The 22998-nt window shown below is 43.8% G+C and overlaps 1 protein-coding gene across 2 annotated transcripts in view; it reads right to left on the bottom strand.

The window, feature by feature from the left end:
• The window catches only part of LOC109518476 (rho guanine nucleotide exchange factor 26), a 38445-nt gene that overhangs the window by 5667 nt on the left and 9780 nt on the right, over nt 1-22998 (bottom strand). The window contains exons 1-12 of one of the 2 annotated variants that reach the window (XM_019874317.1): nt 22429-22767; nt 20440-21814; nt 20073-20124; nt 19821-19963; nt 16595-16651; nt 15608-15768; nt 11716-11865; nt 11464-11593; nt 10923-10997; nt 10158-10247; nt 9908-10062; nt 3314-3523 (exon numbers count right to left, since the gene is read on the bottom strand). In XM_019874317.1, the coding sequence (XP_019729876.1) occupies nt 3314-3523; nt 9908-10062; nt 10158-10247; nt 10923-10997; nt 11464-11593; nt 11716-11865; nt 15608-15768; nt 16595-16651; nt 19821-19963; nt 20073-20124; nt 20440-21726 (2510 nt within the window). In that variant the 5' untranslated portion in view covers nt 21727-21814; nt 22429-22767. Of the gene's footprint in view, nt 1-3313; nt 3524-9907; nt 10063-10157; nt 10248-10922; nt 10998-11463; nt 11594-11715; nt 11866-15607; nt 15769-16594; nt 16652-19820; nt 19964-20072; nt 20125-20439; nt 21815-22428; nt 22768-22998 lie in introns of those variants that run through there. The other variant, XM_019874316.1, reaches the window with a different exon arrangement.

Raw genomic sequence — 22998 nt, 5'->3', positions numbered from 1 at the left:
CACTCCAGGTCAAAATCGAAGGCTACCTGTACCTTTTCAGGCATGGGCCCTTGAGACTTTTTTGTCCGAATGCTCAACATAGACTTGTCTACTAAAATTCATGTTGCAAAGTGAGACCGGATGCAGGGGCTAAATTCTCAAATCATATCTATGGTCCTGTCACCTTGTCTTACCAACATCGAAAGCTTTTGTGGATGTAGCTCACTAGAAGTACCACTCAGTTCTTGTTTGTAACTTCACTGAGAATGAAGTACAGATTTATTTATAGATTCTTACAAAACTCCCATCGAGTGGAAAAAAAAATCACGAATGAAAAACAGAATTGCAAAACTGTAATCCTATCAGGGTGAAAATCAAGAAGGGTGCAACTATAGCCTTTCTCCGATGTAGCCTACGGTGTCAGCGCTACAGTTGTGTGTTGGAGGTGCACATCTGACTAACAAGTATGTTATTTTGCTACATGCTCTTGTGTGACAGTTATTCACTGACCGGAGAATGGGGGTCACGCAAACGTGTGCATGGCACCAAAACAAAAGAGCACAGAGGCTGGACAATGGGCAAATCGAACCCCCCTAAAACAACTCCGCCACTCTCATCATTCCGTCTCAACAGCCGTCCGCAATGTTTTTGGCGCCATTGACCATTTTCTCATTGAGCAATATTTTTGATGGACCAGCATGGAAACAAATGAAAACAAAAAGAAGGTTCTCCTGAATGAGTTGCTCCCATCTTGGCGTAGAGAAAATGACACCCAAAGTGTGTTCTGATACTTTTGTCCAGTCTTCTCTGTAATTTTGTTTTGGTTTGCGTCATTGCGGAAAATCCTGCTCCCCAAAGATAGGATGTGGGAAATGGAAGCAGGGTTTTCAGTGCTTTTTCGGCAGTGTTTTAAGGTTTTATGTTTACATTTATGAATTTGTAGCCATATAATATGCGGGCTTGGTGAGTGAGAATCACTCGTAGCTACGAAACGGACAAGTAGGACTGCTGATATGGTCTCTTAAATCCAACTTCATTTTTCTTGGAAGTTGTATTTGCTCCCTGTTGGGCTTATTTTACAGATTTTTTTTTTTTTAACCGTATCATTTACTATGTACTTTACGTTTCCAAAATCAAAATCAACTTACCGATGCCTCAGGCCCACGTTGATTTTCAATAGTTCATTCCAATTTAATTAGACTGACTAAATGGTGACCACTTCCATGTCTCACGTGGGCTTTAGTCACTAACTCGGAAAGAATGGACATCGGAAGTGGAAGCTATTTTCCGACCAAATACAAAAGATGGCACAGACAGGGTGATGGAGACGGGTCGAGGGAGTGAACCAACGTGCGTGCTTGCGTGCATGTGTGAATGGGGGATGGTGGTCGTGGGAAATGGCCCGATTAACAATGGCACGCTGCTATGCGACCACTGTAAGAATGGACACTTGCCAGAGTACTACAGTGAACACGCACTTGCACAATCTGTGACATCCCAGCCGAGGCCCCCAAACTCCCAAGTTATCAAAAGATGAAGTGGGCGTGGGGGGGGGGGGGGGTGTGTCCATCACAGTGCACAGAGCGGGCAGTAACCCCTCATGTAGACATGGCCAACACTTGTCATGCTCATCACAATAGCCCCTCTTCTGTGGGCCCCACACAATTATAAGCACCTCTTCTGTCACTTTGTCAAATACCTAAAAGCCAGCAGTCAACAGATATAGTATATAAAAATATATCAGCTTTTTTTTTTTTTTTTAATAGACGAGAAGGCACAAACTGACTCACCATCAAAATCGAGATTGATGACAATACTAACAATGAGAGCACCGACAGTATTTGGCGTCACTTTGCACTTGTATGACAATGACAAATTTTAAATCAAATATGACTTACGCTTCCTCCACAATTAATAAATGTTTTAAGATCAAATACAATAAATTTTTATTATTTTAATGGGAAAAATAATTTTAGGTGGACCAGCCTTTCGAACTGCTAGGCCAGACATTCATGAAAAATGTAAACTAATCACTTTCAGTTGGGAATCCTACAAAATTCTCGTGAGAAATAGACTGTAGTGCGCGCACACGCCACGTGCAACTGTTCATTCTCAAACACGGGCTGGAACAAATAAACCGCATATGAAGCCAAATATATGACAAGGCCCCCTTTGTTTATGTGTGCGTTACATAATCCCTCCAAAGAAACCCTCTTGACTCTATTTACTGTACAAAAGGGAGATGGATCTGGTGGGCAAAGTGTTTCCTAACAGAGATAAAACTCTCATCCAAATAAAAGTACTCCTCAGATGTACCCAGTAATGGAATGACTTAAGCCGCACGTGTCTTTTTGCATATTCTTCAAACCACCGGGTTGGAAAGCCATCAACAAAACAATGAACCGGTGCAGGCAGCCGTCTTGCCTCACAGTACAAGCGAAGACAAAACAACTGAGTGCGCCTAATAAACTTTATTTCCGAGGTACCTTTAACAAGAGGCAGTAAAAGTTGAATGTCATCGCGCAACAATGGAAGTGTAACAAAATATCCCTGCGAACCCAAAATAGGCCGGAAAAGACAGAAGTGGACAAGTTGTTAGTTGGCTTAGGTTGTCCAGAAATATGCTTTCAGAGTGATTGAAAAGCATACTGGATGCTAACTGTGAACATGTAAATAAAGTGTAACCGTTCAGGTTGAACACCAAACTATTTTTCCCCATCGCAAATAATGGAAATATAAATAATCTCAAAGTTTTGTAATCATAGTCTGTAATAACTCTGAAGTAAAACGTTAAAAGTAGCAACGTGACAGGTGGTCTCTGTCATTGTGGGAAAAAAAACTAACAGAAAAACCTGGAAAGAGAACTCAATATTTCTAAAGCCACCCATTGGGAAAAAAAAAAAATAACTCCCACATTTGCTCTTCTAATTGATAATTTTCCATTTATGCTTGTTAATTCGAGTCTCAGGGCAAGTATCGGCATTTGAAAAATCACGGTAATTTTGATCCGTTGACTTCTCGGAATTCTGGCCTGCTCAAGCAATTGGTGGATATGTTGGGGAAGGGGGTTGGTTCCTCGACTAGAAGACGACACCAAAGTGTGGAGGAGAGCGTTGACACATAACGAAGTAATACCATTTAAAGGTGTTTTTGCGATATCGCACACAAACATTCCTCACAAAGTCCATTTCCTACACTTCTGACAAACATCGTGAACACGAGAGGAGGATGAGGAGTGCGAGGAGTGAGAAGTGAATTATGTAACACACCGAGCAAGAAGAGAGAACAGGAGAAGACGGAGAAGCGATTGTAAATGAATGAGAAATGTACTCACAGTAACTCCGTCCCCAAGATCATGGGCACCTTTTCGCCGGAGTGGTTGCTCAAGAAACGCAGTCGGAAGAGGTGGTTGGCGCCGGCTTGCCGTGAGCTCAGCATAGCGGCGGTGCCGCGGACTGGCGACAGGTTGACCTCCTCTGGCTGGCAGGAGCCCACCCAGATCTCGTCCCTCAGGGCGTAGTCGATCACAGAGTAGCTCTCCTCGCTGGGAAATAGAAGAGAGGACTCTTAACTCGTTCAATGGCAGCCATTTTTAGGAGAAAATCTCTTGACTGCCAGCCAATTTAGAGCACTCTGAATGTTCTTTCAAGGCTCACAGAATATTGTTTTATGACAATGTAAACACAGAAACTCTTCTTTCATCACACAAAAAAGGTCATCTACCTTATTCCATTTTTTTGTTTTGTTTTTGTTTATCAGTTGCCTCATAAAACATGGGTTGGTTTCACCTAATCACCTATTTTGGACCAAGCCCACAGGAAACAAGCTTTTTGTGAAAAGATACATTTTATGGCAACAGTGACTTTTATGCCAATAATTTTTGTTGTAGTGGCACCTGAAACATCTGAACAGTCTTTTTCTTCTGTAAAATACCAACAACAGTGAAAATATGCTTTTTATGGCAGAATATCGGATGTACAATGAATCACCACTCTAACAATTTTACATTTGACAAATGTTACAAACTATTTGCAGCCTATGTTGTTGTAGTAGTAGTAGTAGTAGTAGTATTTAGTAGTAGTAGTATTTAGTAGTGTGTGTGCATACATGTCTGCTGTGTGTGTGCGTGTGTGTGTGTGTGTGTGTGTGTGTGTGGGTGTGTGTGTGTGTGTGTGTGTGTGTGTGTGTGTGTATACGCACATTACATCATTGCATCTACTTCTAAATTTAAATAATCCTGATCATCTTTTCTCTTCTTTGTACACACTTTGCACTTTATTTAACATGACACACCTTTTGATCAATCACAAGCTGTTGTAGCTGTCACATTTCCAAGGGTTTACCATTTTCAACTTCCCCGTCTTAATGATCAAACAAACCAAAGTTGGCCAATAATTTTTTTCTGCCAACCCCCCCCACCCCCCACCAAAAAAAAAAGACAAATGACATCAATGGTGCCCCATGTGACAATGACTGTTGACGGCATTTTACTGAGATGTCCAAATGTGTCTCAGTCATGAGTCAAAATTAGTCTCTTGGTCGAGATATAGAACTGAAAGACCACAAAAGATGTGAAAAGGAAAAGTTGTGAATTGTAAACTGTGCATATGCAGGTGATTATTGTTTAAAATACTTTTTGGACATCAAACACTGGGCAGTAGAAATGATTATCCGTGTTAAACTTTACATCCATGTCCATCATAACTAGATAGATGAATTCTGTGTTGTGTGGAATTCCTTAAAACGCAGTCGTTCTACATCTGTTACAGCTCTGATACGACCGCCTAAGGCACAAAATTGCCATGTCCACTTTTTCCGTGTCAGGACCCAGAATAGCGACATGAAAAAAGGGCGGAAATTCCATCTGGTTATTTTATTCAACCCCTTCTCACCCAAACATTAAATTAAGCTCAGGTTTCTCATCCCATAATGTTTTAAACCCCTCTGAGACTGTCAAGTTAATAATGGTCACCCAGAGAGGCTCATAAATCAGCAGCTACGTTTCAGGTCACACTTTACAACAGTTAAAAGAAAAACGTAACCTGTTTCTTCAGCCTGTATTTCCCACAAGTACCTGTCCCTTAGTGTAAGCTTTTGTCGGCGAGCGCACAGACTCTTTTGGAAACATCTGGAGCCAATTGTGCAACCTTACATGCGAAGCGTGTTTACGTAGTGCGTCCAAGAACAGGAGCTTAAGGCGAGCCCATGTGGGTTTTATCAACTCGAGACTGGAACGGCAGCTGAGCTGGCGAGGGGAAGCGGCGTCACGTGAGCCGACGTGTCCATTAGGGAGCACGCTCCAAAACAAACAGGAGGGTGTAAGTGTCGAAATGCTTCTGTTTTTGCACCCTCACTTAAAAAATATGAACTGTTGGAGTCGTGGCCAGGCAGGGGATTCAGTCACGGTCTGGAGGGTCTCAACAAGCTTTGAGTGTTGCTCAACCACCGGCAGCTGTTGAAGACCACCCCCACGCTTTGACCCCTACCCATTGTTTGCAAATCAACCACGCCAAACAAGTAGGACTTCTACAAAGGGGAGAACAATGATGGAGGCAGAACCTGATTAGCATACTGTTACATACTGTCGAGCATAGGTGTCAAACTGCGGTCCTGGGGGTCCGCCATCCTGCATGATTTCCCATCTCTCCCTGTGGCACCACACCTGATTCAAATGATCAGCTCATCAACAAGTTCTGCAGAATCCTGATATCGATCCTGTTCATTTGAATCTGGTGTGTTGCCACAGGGAGAGATGAAAAACATGCAGGACGGCGGCGCTCCAGGAACGGAGAGTAGGGGTGTCCCGATACAACTTTTTCACTTCCGATAATATACCTATATTGCAGCCTCGAGAACTGATACCGATATCGATCCGCGATGATATCAGCATGACTGCTACACACTTGTATTTTTTTTAGAATGAAATAACTTGATTACGCAATACCAATCAAAGGACACTCGTCAGCAACAGTGCGTATGAGAATATATGACCCATTGTTTTAAACATTTGGCTGACATAAATTCAACCTCCAACATGAGAATGTACTGCACTTAAATGAAAGAAATACAAAATAATGGACCCTGTGCAATAACACTACTAAAGTCAATAAAAGTACACTCTTTAAGTGAAAAGAAACAGTTCAAGTTTCCCTTCAGTACATTTACAATCATTTTTTTACATTTAGTATATGGTGGGAACGGAGTCTGAAATCGACTGCTTGTATATTACTGCGAATATCAGAGATCTATAATCCGATACTGTCTTTTTGGCTGATATTTGATACCAACATCAGATTGGGACACCCCTAGTAGGTAGCAACGCACAAAGGCTAACACTATCTTTTAACTGAACATCAGGCTAATTGAAAAAAAAATGTGTTTGCTAGTACCGGAATCGGATTTTTTAAAAATAGGAGCTGAATTAAATAGATTAAATCAATTAAAGACTGTTCGATGTCCAACTTAAACGTGATCAGCCTTCATCGGCAAACCGCGCTACTAGCGACACTGTATAGCGCAGGGGTTGATTGTACTGTATATGTTAGCATTAAGCTAGCGGGCCATTCTTAACTCAGTATTGTTTGATTGTTTTAAATACATGTGCAAATCACTTTTGTTTCAAAATGGATGTTGAGGGTGCATCATAAAAAAATACTGAGAAAAAAGTAGGGCACATTGTTGGGATTATGGGAGGCTCACCCACAATGTTACAACCATGAGGGCTAAAAGAACAAGAAGAAAGCACTGTGACAACAGTGGCTGCTTAAAAGATGCTTAAAAGGTTAAAAAAAAAACAGTACGGTTGAGGGAAATGGAAATGAGAGAAAAGCCAGCTGCTGTGGACCCTTGGGCGTTATGCAAGTTACCGCACAGTCCAGCAACTCGACGCTTGCGTGACAGCCAAATCTGACAGGGCGCGCTTTCCGCTTCATCTTCCCACTTTGGATCCGGGAATCCGTTCACTTCAATAATGAGCCATCATTTGGTCCTGCATGCTGAGGAATCGATAAATTCGTGGATTGGACACGACCCCCAAATGACTGGTTAGAAAATCAGCCTTCTTCGGCAAACAACAAAGCATAACGAACGATCTAACTTCAGTTAATGTGAGATGTTCTCATCTCACCCCGTGTGAGTGACACATGCTAACCATTGGTCCACAGTGCTTCCCACCTTATGCATCCCCCACCAGTGATAATTTAAAAGAATTCCCAGGTTTCTTAAGACACTGGTCCTCAACCAACCGGTATGGCTCCGTGGACCATTGAGTGGAGACCCCCCCCCCCAAACCTACCCATCGATTACTTTCTGAAGCGCAATACAAGTATGGCTCGGTGATCATATGACTGATAGTCGTAATATTACGTGACCAACTGCGAGCTGTGATCATATTTTATTCCATCAGACATGTGCATGACTGCCACCGGTCAGAGTCCAGCTTTTCCTTCTAACTTTAGTTCGAATGGAACACGTCAACAAAATCCACCAATAAATGAAAGAACGAGCCGTAAACATAAAGTAACCGAACGTGTCGCTACCAGGAAACGTGCATATGTGTTCCTTTCATTCGCAACGTACATGCATGTCGTCAAAAAATAAAAAAGGAAATAAACCAAACCTCTTGAAACATTTGAACAGGTAGCAGCAAGAGATGAATTGGAAAATGTGACAATGCAAGCAGAATTTCCACAGCCTGTCCACGTAAACATGAGCAGTTTAGCCGCTCTATTTTAACAGTTACAACAGTTACGATCATTCACGTGCCCGTTTTCCAAAAGCCGTCTTGTTCCAAACGAAAGCTGGATCGCACCACGCACTGTAGCTGGTGCCAATATTGAGTCGATCAGTTGCCATGACAACTAAAAATATAATTTATTTGAGGTTGTTGTTTGTTCAGGTGTGTTTGGCTTCCTTGTGAACCTTTATATTTATGTTTTTCTTTAAATCTTTTTAAGATGTTATTTGGAACGTTTTCTCGAGGATCACTTCCGGTTCAGGGTCACGTGTGGCGGATCGCGAGGGAATTACGGAGAGAAGATCGAGAACGAGAGATTGCGAGAGACGAAACGATACCATCTAGTCGACTTTATTTTGGATTATCTACTTTCGGTTTAACAAGGTGCACACAGTATGTTATTTTTTTGCTTATTTATTTAATGTCTTGTCAAACAGATTATTGATAGTTGATGTTGAAATGTCTTTTCGTGTTCACGGTGTTCCACGAATAAAACGTTTCTGGATATTCAGTTTGAGGCGCACCAAAGCGATCTGTTTCATCCAGCTTCCATTTCGAGAAAAACATCATGTGGAATGTTTCTTTTTCTCCTCGCCCTTCTCGATGACTGTTAGGAATTTTGAGCGCGCCAGTCAGGGGACAATCGATTCCAGAGACCAAATGAGTGAAAGTGCTTTAGGGCCATGTTTTGAGGGGCAAAAAAAAAAAAAAAGACAAAAAAACCCACACCCACGCTAATGAAGAGCACATAATTTCCTGGAAGTATTTAGCCTTGAGCTGGAATTTTATAAAAAGTTTTGATGACTCAACAACAGTTGATGACACTGGGGGGGAAAAAAAATATGTATGCTAGTAAAGTAGAAAAGCTGCAGGTTCAGACACCTGCAACTTTACAGCCGGGAGGGCGAAGGGTTGCTGACATCGGGAGGCTCAAAGGCACAGTTTTTAGCCTGCGATTTCCGTCCATTCCCTCCTGACCTGTCACGTTTTGAATGAAGTCTTGAACGTTTCTCAAATTCGGTCAAGGCTTACTACAGACGAAGTAGGACCACTTGGCAGCTTTGGAGCATGTTTGTGATGCTGGCAGAATCGGATAGAGCTCCCCCCGCTGGGCCTGGCTCTAGAGTCGGCATCAGCGAGTCCGACGGGGCATTTCTACACCCAAAATGTTTGACATTAGGTTTTTTGTTTGTTTTTTTTGTCAACAATCAAGTCACTAATCCATCTTTGGGACAAAGAAAAAGCGCAAAAGAGTCCTTAATTCAAATGCGCAGTGTGCATTCTCTCATTGATTAAAAAAATTGCAAAATCTTTCCCTTGCACATACGCATTCAACGATACGAGTCAAGGATGCACTAATTTTAATTAAATGTAACAATTTCATTTGGTTCGATCCAGTGGAATCACAATTCAGTTCAATGTGATATGGCTGTGGCAACGTCAAATCGATAACTACCCATTTTTATCTGGTGTGCATCATTCATAAAAGACGATTCGATACATATCTCAACACGTGGGGTGTGATACGATTCCAGCACGGAATGAGGTTAAAATGGAACCATTCAATTCGGTTGGTCGAATCAAAATCGATTTCACAATTTTGTGTATATATATATATATATATATTTTTTTGTTACATCCCAACCTATCATGTTCTATCAAGATTAGTTGCGTTGACGCTGTTGTACTTTATCCAACTAGGTTTCTTATCCGCACCTGTCATGTTACCTCACGATCCGTTTGTATGGCCTCCGTAAAGTATAAATGTAGCCTCAGACAAAGTATGGCCTCATCCGGCTTGCTTCATTCTTTAATCCACAGCCCAATCAATCAAACATGATCAAGAGGCCTGTCATTTTTATTACACTGAAATTGCCATTTTACTTGTCCCGTGTGGTTGTTTTAAGAATCAAATGTGGCCTCAGGCAGAAATGCTTGCCGACTCCTGCTCTAAATTGCCCCGAGGTGTGAATGTGTATGTACCCTGCGATTTGGCTGGCAACCAGTTCACAGCGTACCCCCACCACTCGCCCAAAGTCGGCTCACCTCCGACCATAATTAGAACAACCGCTACTCAGAATAGAAAAACTGACTTCCTTCTCAAGCTGCGTAAATACTCGCATCCACATGATGTAAATTGACAAAGTAGTTCAAACCAAATAGTTTAAACTTGACGCCCTCAACGGCGCTTACCTCTTTTTCCGGGTGACGATGAGGACATCGTTGAAGAGGAAGAAGTAGACCTGTTGCCTCGATGTCCGCTTGAGGAAGATGCCGTTGTCCTCCACAAAGGCCGTTAGCTCGCCTCTTTTCACCATCCAGCGGGATGACGAAACCAGCGGGAACGGCTGCGGGGTAAGACAGGACCTCAAATTGGTAAGAGGAGTCTTAAAAAGTCTTCACTATTTCATATTAGGGCGTGATACATCTGCATCCACGCTACCTTAATCTTAAAGTCCAGCTGGGAGTTAATGGTGTACATCATCTCGGTTCTCTCCATGGTGCGCGCACCCTCGTTGCATTTCCTCACCACCTGCACGTATAGACACAGATGTTAAATATATTTTTGCCTGAAAGAAGTTTATGTTTTCATCATTGTTTGAACCTACAAGAGCACAAAAATAAAAAGGCAGACTTTTTGTATAGCGGTACCACATGTGAGTATCTACAAAATAAGTCCAATACTAAAATCTTTGTTTTATCTCTAGGCAATCTGCTATTATTAGGCATTAAAATACATTTCCTTAACAGAATTAATCTATTCTTTTTTTAATTATTTTTTAATGATTTAAAAATGGACATTTCTGTTTCAATGCACATGTTTGGCTGAGGAGAAGACTGTTTCCTGTAGGAGTTGGATAGCTGGGATCAATTGAATTTGTGGGCTATTATACCCTTCCCTAGAATTTATTCTCCTAAAACAAAAAAAAAAATGGGATTGAGGAATGTTCTGAACTCCCTTTTCCACATACGTGTTTATGCAGAGTAATAATAAATTAAACACATTGAATTGAGTTTTTTTAAGTTAATTTTGACTCAACTTGAAGTATTTACATTTATGCATTTATTATTACTATATATCCATCCATCTATTTTCAACACCGCTTAAATTAAGTATTTAAGTTGTTGACATATAAGAAGAAGGGTTACTCAGGCATTCTGTACATATCAGGAGAATGAGGATGTTGGCCCCTGTTCACTCACTGACCTTGCTGACGGCATGTAAAGCCTTCTTACATTCTTCATACTGCGCCGAGTCTTTTGGAGTCTTCTGGCAAATTGTCTGCAGGAGGCAGGGAACGCACACGGCAAAAGACAAAAGAGAACAGGATCAGTTCATTGTGCCTATAAAAGCACACAGCGCCTTATCAATGCCTGATAGCGTGTCGAAACTCAAGAGCAGCTGTGGGAAGAAAGTGAAGTGAAACCAAACTTTCTCAGGATCTCGAGGCCTCCATGTGGACTAAACCCCAGAGACTCTTGGGAGACACTCAAAACATTTTGAAGCAAAGGGCGTGAAAATGGAGCACGCGAAAGGAAAGTGGGAGAGTGGGGGAGAATGGTCACTGAGGAATAAGCATAGTGAGCGAGAAGGCGGATCGGACCATGACGTAAAGTCACCTGAACTGAAAGTTTGTGGTTTGTGAGTCAAAGCACACGCCCTGCATGTTGTTTGCTGTGCGAGAACAATTCAGCGGCAGTTACATAAGAACCAAAGTCTGTTAATTCCAAAGCTCGGGCACACTCACGTCCATGAGCAAGGGCAGGCGCGTGACCCTCTGCATGGGCAAGATGAGGAAGGAGATCATGGGGAGGTTCCTGCAGTCAGGGTGGCCCTCGATCCTGCTCAGCACCTCCTTAAAAACTGGATTCTTGGATCTGCACCATGAGGAGGAGGAAGAAAAAGTAGCTTTCGTAAACCGCCAAGGTCAAAGTGTGAGAGTAGTACAATCTGGATGAAAGGTGGAGGAGATAACGCGTGTGTGCGTGCGGCCACTCACAACAGCCTTTGCAGGGTTCTCTGCTGGTAGACCTCGTTGGAGCAATACGTCACGTAAGGATCAAAGTTGGATTCGGCGTGCTTGCAAACGACGTCGCTGATGCTGTCGATCGCGATGCGCTGGTGTTTCTCCTCCAACTGTTTAAAGAACCTCAAAAAAAAAGGACACGGTCACGTTGCCGTTAGGCCCTTTTACACGGCCTGTAAAGGTTCCCCCGATCACTCCTGTGAAGCTAAACGGGCAGGATGAAGTCATCTCGCAACTATTCAGCCTTTGGGGTCGTATCCCAGGCAGGATGGCGCTTGCGTGTGATAGAATGTTGCCGACCACCCGAGCCATGCCGCCCACGCAATCAATCAACAACAATGGCGGGGAATGCAGAGCTGTTGCCCTTCAGCTTATCCGCTTGTTTGCTTGACGGTTGTTCCGGAGGTGCAGAAGATTTTTGGTATCGTGCTCGGGACCTTAACTCATTCACTCCCAAAGACGTTTTTAAACGTCTTTTCAGACTTGGTCTAGAATTGGCTGGTACTGAATGAGTTTTGGGGACAAATAGGCTGTAGAAATGCGGGGTACAGTATTGCAGCGTCCAAAATGAAGGCACAGTAACAGGTGGTTTAGCCACAGAATATTGGATCGCTAAACTCGGGATGCCGGCAGTGTATCTGCCACTGCCGACTGACAACACAATAGAACTGTGAGGTCGGTACTCCCCAGTGAAAGGAGGGACATGAGTCAGCGGCGTCAGGGGAAACATGCAGCGCACGCGGGAGTCCGCAAGGCAGGAAACACCCCCCCTTACACCTTTCTCTTGTAAGATCACAGAAGAGGAACTCCGCGCCTCTTAAAATAGAGACGCGTTCCAACATCAACACACGACAACAGAGGCTTTTCCTCTTCCTGAGGAGCGGCAGATGGTCTGTTTAACAGCAGGCAACAACGAAAAAAAAAAAAAGGGGGGACTAAGCTTGTCATGTCAAGGTGGCAAACGGGAAGGCAACAAACGCTGAGCTTGACCTGCGCACCATTATCCTCCTACGACTGTGCCACTCCTCATGCGGGTCCATCGATTGGAGACAATGCTTTTCAGCACCGCTCTTTCCGAGCGAGGACATGTCCACACAGGATCCAAGGCTGCGTGAGCTATCCGAAGCATCTATTTTAGCCTCTTCCAGGTCAAGGATGTGGGCAAAACTCACTGACCCGACCTCTGGGGCTTCATGTTGTCATTAGGGTCATGTGGAGGGTGACACAACAAAGGCCACATTAACATTGACTCCATTTGGATTTGGGAGATGTACAAAAAAAAAAGTGTAAAAGCAATTACAATCAATCCAACCATCCATTTTCAACGCCTCTTATCCTGAACAGGGTCGAGGGGGATTTGCCGGAGCCTATCCAAGCCGACTTTGGGGGGAAGGCAGACTACCCCCTGAAATGGTCGCCAGTCAGTCGCAGGGCACATATCGAGACAAATGACCGTTCACACCCACATCCACACCGTCACTGAGTGGGAACCGATCGCACGCTGCCCCCTCACAAGTCAGGCGAGTGTACCGCTACGCCATCAGCGAACTCCCCAATTACGATACAGTCAAACTCAAAATCATGTGCTTACACTAACTGCAGCTTCCCCGATACGGCTGAATTTACACTGCCTTTACGCAACTATAACAAACAAACGACCTCTAATGCAGCATAAGGACATTTAACTGCTAAATCCATTTCAACTTTGCTGCTAACCAAAACAGCAGCAGGTCAACAGTCTCATAGATGAACAAATTCCCTGCGCTGTGTTCAAGGCAATCTTATTTCATGTGGTGATGTCATAGTCTCCACCCATTGCCATTCTGGTAGAATCTGACATTAGTGCGCAACAATGTTGTGTTATCCTTTGCAACCTGTCTGCTTTTCTCTATAATAATCTTTTTTATGATTATTTTTTTTAAACTCCAGTTTCACTTGACATATAATTTGACTTCAGCCTCTTTACAATGACACTATTTGCCAAACGAGGCTAAACCGTGACACACTCTTTAATGAGAACGTAAGAAGGAATGCTAGTAAATGAGCTATCTCATCACCCGAGGCGTCGACTGAAATACAATCAGTCACACACCTGCATGTAATAACCCTTAAAGCCCCCCCCCCGCTAGCTGTCACACCACTGCACTGAAAACATCACCGGATGCCTGGAGGCGTGATGCACGTTTACGCAGCTTTCTTTCACATTGTAAACCCAAATTCCGACTTCTACCGGGGCCCTTTTGTTTGATGGGTGCTACGGAGCCATTTGAGTATCTTAGCTGCCCAGTGTGTCGGTGTGTCGGTGTGAATGGCAGAAGGAGGCGAGTGCGAAGTGAAATTTACAAGGGGTCACGGCAAGTCTCAACAGACTGAAGGAATTTGCGCATAGATGAGCAAAGGGCGAATGCATAATGTACATCAAAACCATCGGGTGAAAGATAAAGTGAAGATGCCTGTAAGTGCTCTCACTGAGCAAAGACCAGACCACGGAATCCGTGAACAAGAACAGGGAACAGTTATTGATGCTTTTTGAACCCTGCATAGATGCACGCGCGCATCTGGACAAGGTCAACCATGAAAAAGTGGCCACAAATGGTCTTTAAAGCACCTCTATTTTCAAAACGACATAGGATTGTAATCCCCAAATGCGACTAACTGCTCAACCAAGTTAAGGGGCCATAAATCCGGTTAAAGGGTAGGAATCCACCAATCTGAACGACGCTTGGAGCAATTCCAAAATCACACTGGAAACAGGTTACAGTAAATTTGACATTCCTCATAAATGGAATGAAAGTTCTATTGCATCGCAGTTTCACTTAAATATTATGATGTCATAGAAATGAATGCGAGTCGATTGGAAATTTGCTACATTGTACATTTGGTTGAGTTTAACTGAAATGCCGCAGGAATCTTGGTCACCGCGGTATCTGCTTTGGCGCAATTGTAGTTAAAATGAAGACTTTGAGGACGCTGCCGGAATGTTGAGGTCCAGATTAAGATGAGATCAACCAAAATTAAAAACCGCTAATTAGTTTGTACATCTGCTTCTCACCAAACACAATCTGTATCATTGTGTTTGTCTATAAACAAAGGCAACAGTCGCAGTTCCTTCCCATGAATTGCTATTAATTCCCGTGAAAACCAAGTTCCTCCGCTTTGTAAACGTCCCGTGGAATTTACTGTAAATGTTCCACCCTTTTGCAATCCTTACACCCACACAAATATTTTTTCATGAATGCCATTAGGGACAAAAATGTCAGTAAATTCTCAGTATCATTGTCAGGAATGGGTGTGAGGAATCCCTGGTAAGTGTGTAACAATATTTAAACGACATTCCAGGGTAAACACATTCTGGCGCCAGGAATCCGAATGGACGTGCTGCTCTCTGCTCATTGTGGATCGCATCATCTTGTATCAGTTCTAAGTGGGGAAGACTATTTTCACCAACTCGGCTGCTTATAGGAAGGATTCTTGAAAGTCTGTTGTTAACAGACATTTACCGTTTCTTTGCTAAAGCGCGACGGACAGATGCAGTCGGAGGGTTTCTTGAACCACTGCCAACCAAAATATATTTAAAAAAAAAAAACGAACATTTTGACTTCTTTTAGTCTCAATCTGATTCTGTTTTGTGTCGGGCAGCAGAGACCACTGTCAAGCTCCAAGCCAGGCTGCGAGTATAAAAAGAAGGCAAATGTCGCGGTGCTTTTAGACACACCGCAAATGGAAGCGAGCGCGATGCCCTAAAGTGTTGAAGTACTATTAAATACGGAATTATCCGGCTCATTGCCCGAAAGCAAAATACCACAAAGCTTTTATGAGGCACACGGGGGCAGCTAAAAAAAACGTGGATGTTTGAATTCCTTACTTTTTGCTGGCCTCGCGGACATCGGTGATGTTGGAGAAGAGGTGGTGGTGTTCCGTCTTGGTCATGGCCTCACTGAGCTCCGGCGAGTTCTTGAACATGCGGATGAGGATCTCCAGACTGTGGAGGTACGAGTGCTCGGAGGAGATCACCTCAAAGATTGCCTGAAGAGGAGTACGACTTGATTCGTCAACACTTGGTCAAGCGGGGTAATAACAAACCGATAATTGGGACAAATTTGAGCAGTCTTCCTCCACTGCGATTAAAGTCAGCAATGGCCTGATTATAGGATGTCTCTGAAAATCTGAGGGAGTTCTGAACCACAATCAATCTCTGTCGTAGGTCATCCCAATTGAATGTGTTGGGGTTGAGGTCAGGGTTATGTGCAGGTTCTTCCATCCAACCACGTTTTGGTTGACTTTGTGCTTTGTGCACTAGGAAAAGGTAAAGGGACCTTTCCCACACTGAGAGAACGAACCAAAATAACGAATCGAACATCAGATTGGTTCGACACTTAAAACTCATTCACTCCCAACGACGTTTTTAGATGTCTTTTCAGACACCACACATTTAATCCCAGCTCCTCATTTTAGGGTCTGAAAATAGCCATTTTTAGACCGTTTCAGACCCTTTTCAAGTACAGTCAATATAAAATGAGGAGCTAGGATTAAATGTGTGGTGTCTGAAAAGACATCTAAATACGTCTTTGGGAGTGAATGAATTAACTGAGCCGTGTCCCAAGACTTGTCCGTCACTCAAAACAGTGTTTCTCAATTTGGAACTGATGAACGTGTCTCAAAGGCAAATGTGTGTACAAAAGATAGAAGAAGACCACAAATTAATCGGTCGCCTTTGATTGGGCTTTTTCGTTTCATTTCAGAGACTCAATTGAGTGATGTGTGAGTCGGCATGAATGAGACCTGAAAAAGGTTTCTAGTGATGCGTGGCATTCCTCTAAGGGCCAAAGTCAATGGAAAATATTATCGGTACCTCTTGTCTTTTGCGCTCCTCCTGACTCATCCGATCAAACAGACCACTTTTCTTGACCTTTGGAGAGAAAACATTTCAGTCAGTGAAATACTGTTGGAATCAAGAGTCACATTTTCAACTTGCTTCACAGGGGTTCCCCTCTGCATTCGTTGCAAGTGTGTGGCGCAATTGCATCTGTTGTCATTGTGCGCTGAGCACATTGGCTGGAGCACTTAACATACCGCACTCTGTGGGGGGGCAGCAAAGCTGTTGTCCAAAACGGGACAAGAGATCCTCATTGCATGCCCATGGCGACGGATGACATGGTGACGACATGGAGACAACAAGTGGCCTGCCGCTATGTTCGGTGAGTATCGTTTGGCTCTAAGCACAGAAGAGGAACGTACAGTGGTTCCTCTACTTACGAACGTCTCTTCATACGAAATGTTAAAGTTACGAAACGCCTCAACAGGAAAATATTGCCTCTTATTAAGAAAGAAATTTCAAGATACGATAGTTAAAAATACAGTATGGGCTGCTACTCGCAGCTCCGAGTTTCCTGAACGCAACATACTTATAGCTACTCTGCCATTGGCTATTGCCCGAGCATCATCCAACCATCCATTGGCTAAGAGGGACCTCTACCGTATGTGTCTATGCATGTAGATAGATAAATATATAGATATGTGTCAATGCAGCGTCCTCGTCACTCGCCCCTCGTGCCATGAGGCGTTCCGATAGTTTTACTTAAATGTGAATAACCCAGAAAAAGTGTTCACCAGGCGGGCAATCGCTCACTATGCTGATGTTTGCCTTGGACATTTTCGAAGGATTGTTAAAAGCCGACAAAAGCAAACGTCCTTGGATCAGTTCTTTACAAAACGCCAGGCAAAATCCACTTCAGAGGGATAACTTGAATTAAAGTGAGCAAAAAACGATGAGGAAGCAGTTAAAAAGTGAAATGACAGTAACTTTTATGCTTTATTCTATTCTTTTTATTTTTTTTTACATTATGCACAACTCTCATTTATTATGCAATAATCTAATTGTAACATGTATTTGTTGCATATCTTGATGCATTTTTATGCTTCAGAAAACATTTATGTCTGCATTTTTTGGGGGGGGGGGGGGCTTGGAACGGATTAGGGCATTTACATGGAAAAGGCGTCTCTACTTCCAAAATTTTCTTGTTAAGAAATTTCTTCCAGAACCAATTAATTTCGTAAGTAAAGCTTCCACTGTACAGTGAAATGTGTTTGAATACGATCGAAACCAAAATGATCTTTTGGATTGTACTGGGTGTGACCTGTAAAGTGTGCTTAACTCATTCTGCCAGCATCTTTGTCGGGAAGAAATCAGGCCTGAAGTAAAACCCGCCTCAGACTTGAATTGCACATTATTACACCAGTAAGGCTCCTCGGGCACCTTCTACTTCAAATTGAACATGCGAGAACACTCTCTTTATGACTAAGTTCCAAGGCTGCTCCTCATACTGGAAAGAGACCAGGAAGTGGTACTGCTTCATCTCTAGTATCTGGCCTAACGCCCAAGTGGGAACAAACAAACCAACATCAAACCAGCAAATAACCTCTTGAGGCTTTACCATGCACACAATCTAATCTTCTCATTGAATGCTGAACAAATGCAGCACATTTTCAAGTAAACATTGGAACGCAGCGTTTTTACGATCCGGTGCCTACACAGCTTGCCCATTCCCGCTTGAATGTGATAGGATTGCGAGGTATTTAGTCAAGGTAATGAGGAGAATTTGTTCTTTTGTTTAACGGAAGTAAAAAATGTTATTTGACCTATAAATGGTCTAAAAACATTTTGGTAGACCCCTTGGGCCTTTAATCAGTCCAAAATTAAATTCCGATACATCTTCCAGTTTGTCACCATATTATTCATCATTTTTGGAGTATGAAACAAGAACCGATGAAATCGAGCCTTAAAATGAGATTAACTGGATGGAATTGATTGTTGATGAATCAAATCTTGCCCGACTCACCCATAACCAATTTAATCAATGGCTGTTGATTCAAATGAGTTAATGAACACGAACATGTCGTCATTGCCTATCAGAAGTCAGGCTACATCCAAGAAGACCTCCCTTATCGCACACTGGCATTGAAACAGGAGTTACAAAAAAAAAAAAAAAGTGAGCAATTCTCTCATCTCAAACAACAATTAATAAATTCAGGAACTTGAGTAATAAGTCCACCACAATCCTAGTCAAACAATATAACACTTAATTGTGCAGATCATCTGAAACATCTGCAAAAGTACTGCAAGGAGGAGATTAAATGGAGACAACTGGAAATTCTGGTTCCGTGCTTCTCTTGAGTTTCGTGTTGTCAGGACAGGACGGCGACAGCGGTGTACCTGCGCTTCTTCTGAAGTGCTAAAATAACATTGGATCGCAAAGGCAAACATTGTTGCGGTCTGTCAGACACGCCTACAGTCGAGTTTAACAGACTGCTGATGATGTACGGGACGTCACTTTCACATCAGTACAGGATGTTATTGTTGCCCTTTAATCTCTGCTGGTCACTTTCTGTCGATCCTTTCGCATGTTTGACCACGTCTCACCAAGTAAACAAGCCACCGAGGATGCCCGGGAATAAACAAACTCACTCATCACTTCCTAGATAGAGTACATTCCCTCCATTCCGATTTTGAACTGTATTATGCAACTTCGGCGGCCGCGCGTCGCTCTAAAGGCAACATTTTATACATAGCTTCAGTCTGACATATTAAGAGGAACTTGCCAACGCGCTGGCATGAGACTACGCAGTGCTCCCAAAAGAGGTCTGGCTGACTGAAGGCCTCCCCCATTCTTAAAAAAGTGCGCCTGCACTCTTGGCTGAGCGCAGTCGCCGACACTCGCTGAACTGGATATGTCGGCATTCTTGAGAATGCGCACATTCCAAGTACTCTATACTGTGTTCAACTAAGGAGACAGAAGAATGGCGGGGGGGATTAAGTCGTCGCAAGACTCAGTCATTGTGAGTCAATGATGAAAATGTCGACTTAAGGGTTAGGCAAGCACGAGGTATTAACATTATAACAAATGAATACGTATAAAACATAAATCACACATCCTACGGCCTCCGATGCCGCAAACATTATGTCCATAACTTTGTAAACCTTTCAATTGAAAGGTGAGGGAAGCCCTCGTGACTAAATCTCCTGAAAGTCTACAAAAACGCCAACGTGTCTGTAATATGGAGTGTCTGTGATGTCTAACCACAGTAAGCTGGCTCCAGGAAGTCCGGATCGGTCTGTATTGCAACACGATGCCATTATCGGATGGAGCTTCTCCGGAATCAGCATCCTCATCCGAATCGTTATGTAACGCCTTTTCCTGATAGTTCTGGTACAGTTCCTCCTCTGAAAGACATTTTTCGAGAAGGAAAGGATTAGTGTCTAAGAAAAGAATCGAAAATGACAACACCGGCGTGGTTATGGTAGAAATGCAATAGTGGAGCCCCGCTCTCACCTTCGCTGTCAAAGGTTCGTTGAGGGGTCAGAATGTTCTTCTTGTCAGGAGTCTGAAAATAGTATACGACATGTCACGTAAACTTTGGCACCTACCCCTGAACTGTCTGTTGACCTCTTTAGCGAAAACAAAGCCACTGTGTGCTAGCGTGACTAGCATTACGTCAGGTCTGCCAACCATGAAATGATAAATGTCCTTGTAAGGCTTTGTTCTGATTTCTGGTGGAAGTACAAGAACCCCCCCCCCCCCCATACTTAATGTCCACTTTGAGGAACACACAAGAGCCTGTTCATGTGCTTGATTTGTGTTATTGACTGCTTATCTTGATTGATGATACGGTTATCTTTATGGGGCTTGCTCAGCTTACCTTGCTCTTTTTCGTGCCAGTAGGAGTTGACGGGCTGTCAGGCTTCGGTGCCCCTGGGCTGGTGGGCTTTACAATGCAAGGACTGCCCGGGGTGACTGGGGGAGTTTTATTATCGCTATCTAATCCCTTCACGGCGGCCTGGGAAAGTGCCTGAGGCTCCATATCGACTCCGGTGACAACAGCCTTCCGGTAGGATGTACTCCTCAGCCCCCTCCTGAGGTTCCCCGGGCTTTCATTTTCCCCATCAGTCCCTTCGCCGCGCCCCGCTCCCGTGGAAAAGTAGGCCCCCGTTTCCACCATGCTTAGTGTTTTTAAAGCCCTATTGGGAGCATCCAAACCCAGCAGCCCTACCAACCCTTGGCCCTGTGGGCTGGATGCGGGTGTCTTGCTCTGCCGACTACCTGAGGCTAAGCCCTTCGGGATGAGCTGCTGGGTGCCCATCTTCAGGGCGGCGGGGCTGTTTGTGCTGAGTACGATCGAGGGAACGGGTGACACACACGGGGAAATCGAAGTGGGGGGCGACGAAGAAGAAGCATTCCTGGCGTCTTGGGAGATGGCGGGCGAAGGCGAAGACTGTCTGTGAAGGGGCGGCCGACTCTCGGTCGGCGAGGAGGAGCGTGGTGTTGGGGGGTCCGAGGAGGTGAGGGAGGAGAGGGAGGGGATGCTCGAAGTGGAGCTGTGAGAAGGAGTCCGTCTGGCGGGAGGATACGGGCTGGACGGTGATGAGGACCGTTCGAGGTGGTTATTGTTCGAGGCGTGTTGAACCGTTTCAGGTGAGGGTAGGTTATGATAGGACGGGGTCTTCTCTTTCGGCAAGTTCAGGCTAAACACACTGGAAATGAATGCTTGAGGAGAGGGCCAAATTGTTCGTCCATTGCTATGATTTACTGTGTTGTACATTCCGTTACTCGCTTTGTGGTCCAACGAGGTCGTTCTGCTGCCATCTGACTTGAACTTAGACAAAGAGAAGCGTCCATTGGAGATGTGCCCAATACTAATACTCCGAACAACTCTGGACTTTTTGGAAGGTTTGTGTAAAACATGCTTCAGCACCGCCGTGTTCTTGCCCACACACTGAGATGTAACCACCAGTTTCTCAGCCGGCTGGCTCAAGGTGAAAGCGCACTTGTCCTCGGCTGGGAAATCCGTCATCGTGACCCCGTTGGCGTGGTAACTACACGGCCGCGGCTTCCTCGAGTCCGGCGGGCTTCTGTGGTTGTCCGTACGGCGCTTCCACAGGGGCATAATGTTGTTGTTGGACAGGTCCACGTCATTGCCGAAATCCATGGTCCGCGGGTGTCCTCTTCTCTATCTGCGTCACAGCCGGAAACCCGCGGTGCAAACACCACCGCTCTGCGGAGAGCCCAGCTCAACCCTTAGGGCAAACAAAGAAGAGAATAGCAGTGCAGGTCCAGATTCCTATCGTTTACTTATTAACCGATGGAACTTGTAACTAAAACCAATAGGATCTAGAAAGGGGCAGTGTTTTAAACTTGGCAATAATATGCGGTTCGCCGATTTTTGTCACGCTTCGGTGGGGTGAAATGTTGTCAATCACAACTGTAAATAATTGGCAGACACAAGTACATCATTGTCATTTTATTGGGGGTGCAGACTCCTGTCAGTGGGATGGGCTTTTGTAACTTTGAACATCAGAATTGTGTTTATTGATATGATGTGTACCAAACAACAATACAAGGCCATATGGTACAATGTGGAAAATTTTGACTCCGATGGAATGCACATACAGTACGTAAACACTGTAGGTCAACAGTGTAAAACCTTCAAACAGGTACATGAAGTCTTTAATTAGCAGTCTGGGGTATAGTGTATAAGTGACCACTGTAACTCAAACACAAACCCTATTTCTCAATTTGTACTATAATAAACGAGAACAACGCTAGTCTTTATCACCTCAGAAGTAAACCCTGCAAAACTGAAAATGCAACTCTATACACGCAATCATTTATTTGAAAGTTTCATATTCACCTGAAGCAGAAACGTGCAGTCAGTTGACGTGCCGCAGGTCGACCATGTTCTCTCAATAGCCCTCCTAAATTACAAGGAGTTAATCCAACATCGTATGGGAACCCACGCACACAAAAAAAGTGCGTGAAGGCGGATTTGGAGGCGAAACGGCGCGGAATGAGCACAGAGTAGTTCAGCGCAGTGCGCGACAAAGTGCGCTTCTGAGGCGGGGCGGGTTGGACGGGACATGGGGGTAAGGTCTCTCTGGGCCAGGGGGCGGGGATAGGAGCAGAAAGGAGACACCACTCGTCCGGTTCTCACGTACTGACCCCCAAGTGGCCAGTATCGACAATCTCACGAGTCTAAAACAGAACAGTCTGGTGATTTCACATTTCGTGCTTTCACGTTTAAAGCGAAAATTGCGATTTTATTGATTTATATATTATTCTTATTCTTATTTATTAAACATATCTATTGACTGGAATAATAGAAGAAAATGTTAACAATTAAATTAACTCATAATTATTATATGAATTAAATTAATTACACAACCCGAATGTTTCACTGTCGGAGATGTACCTTCTTTTTTTT

This window comes from Hippocampus comes, unplaced genomic scaffold (genome assembly GCF_001891065.2).
Source record: "Hippocampus comes isolate QL1 unplaced genomic scaffold, H_comes_QL1_v1.1 scaffold125, whole genome shotgun sequence".
Taxonomy (NCBI): Eukaryota; Metazoa; Chordata; class Actinopteri; order Syngnathiformes; family Syngnathidae; genus Hippocampus; species Hippocampus comes.
This window is presented reverse-complemented; position numbering and strand designations above follow the sequence as displayed.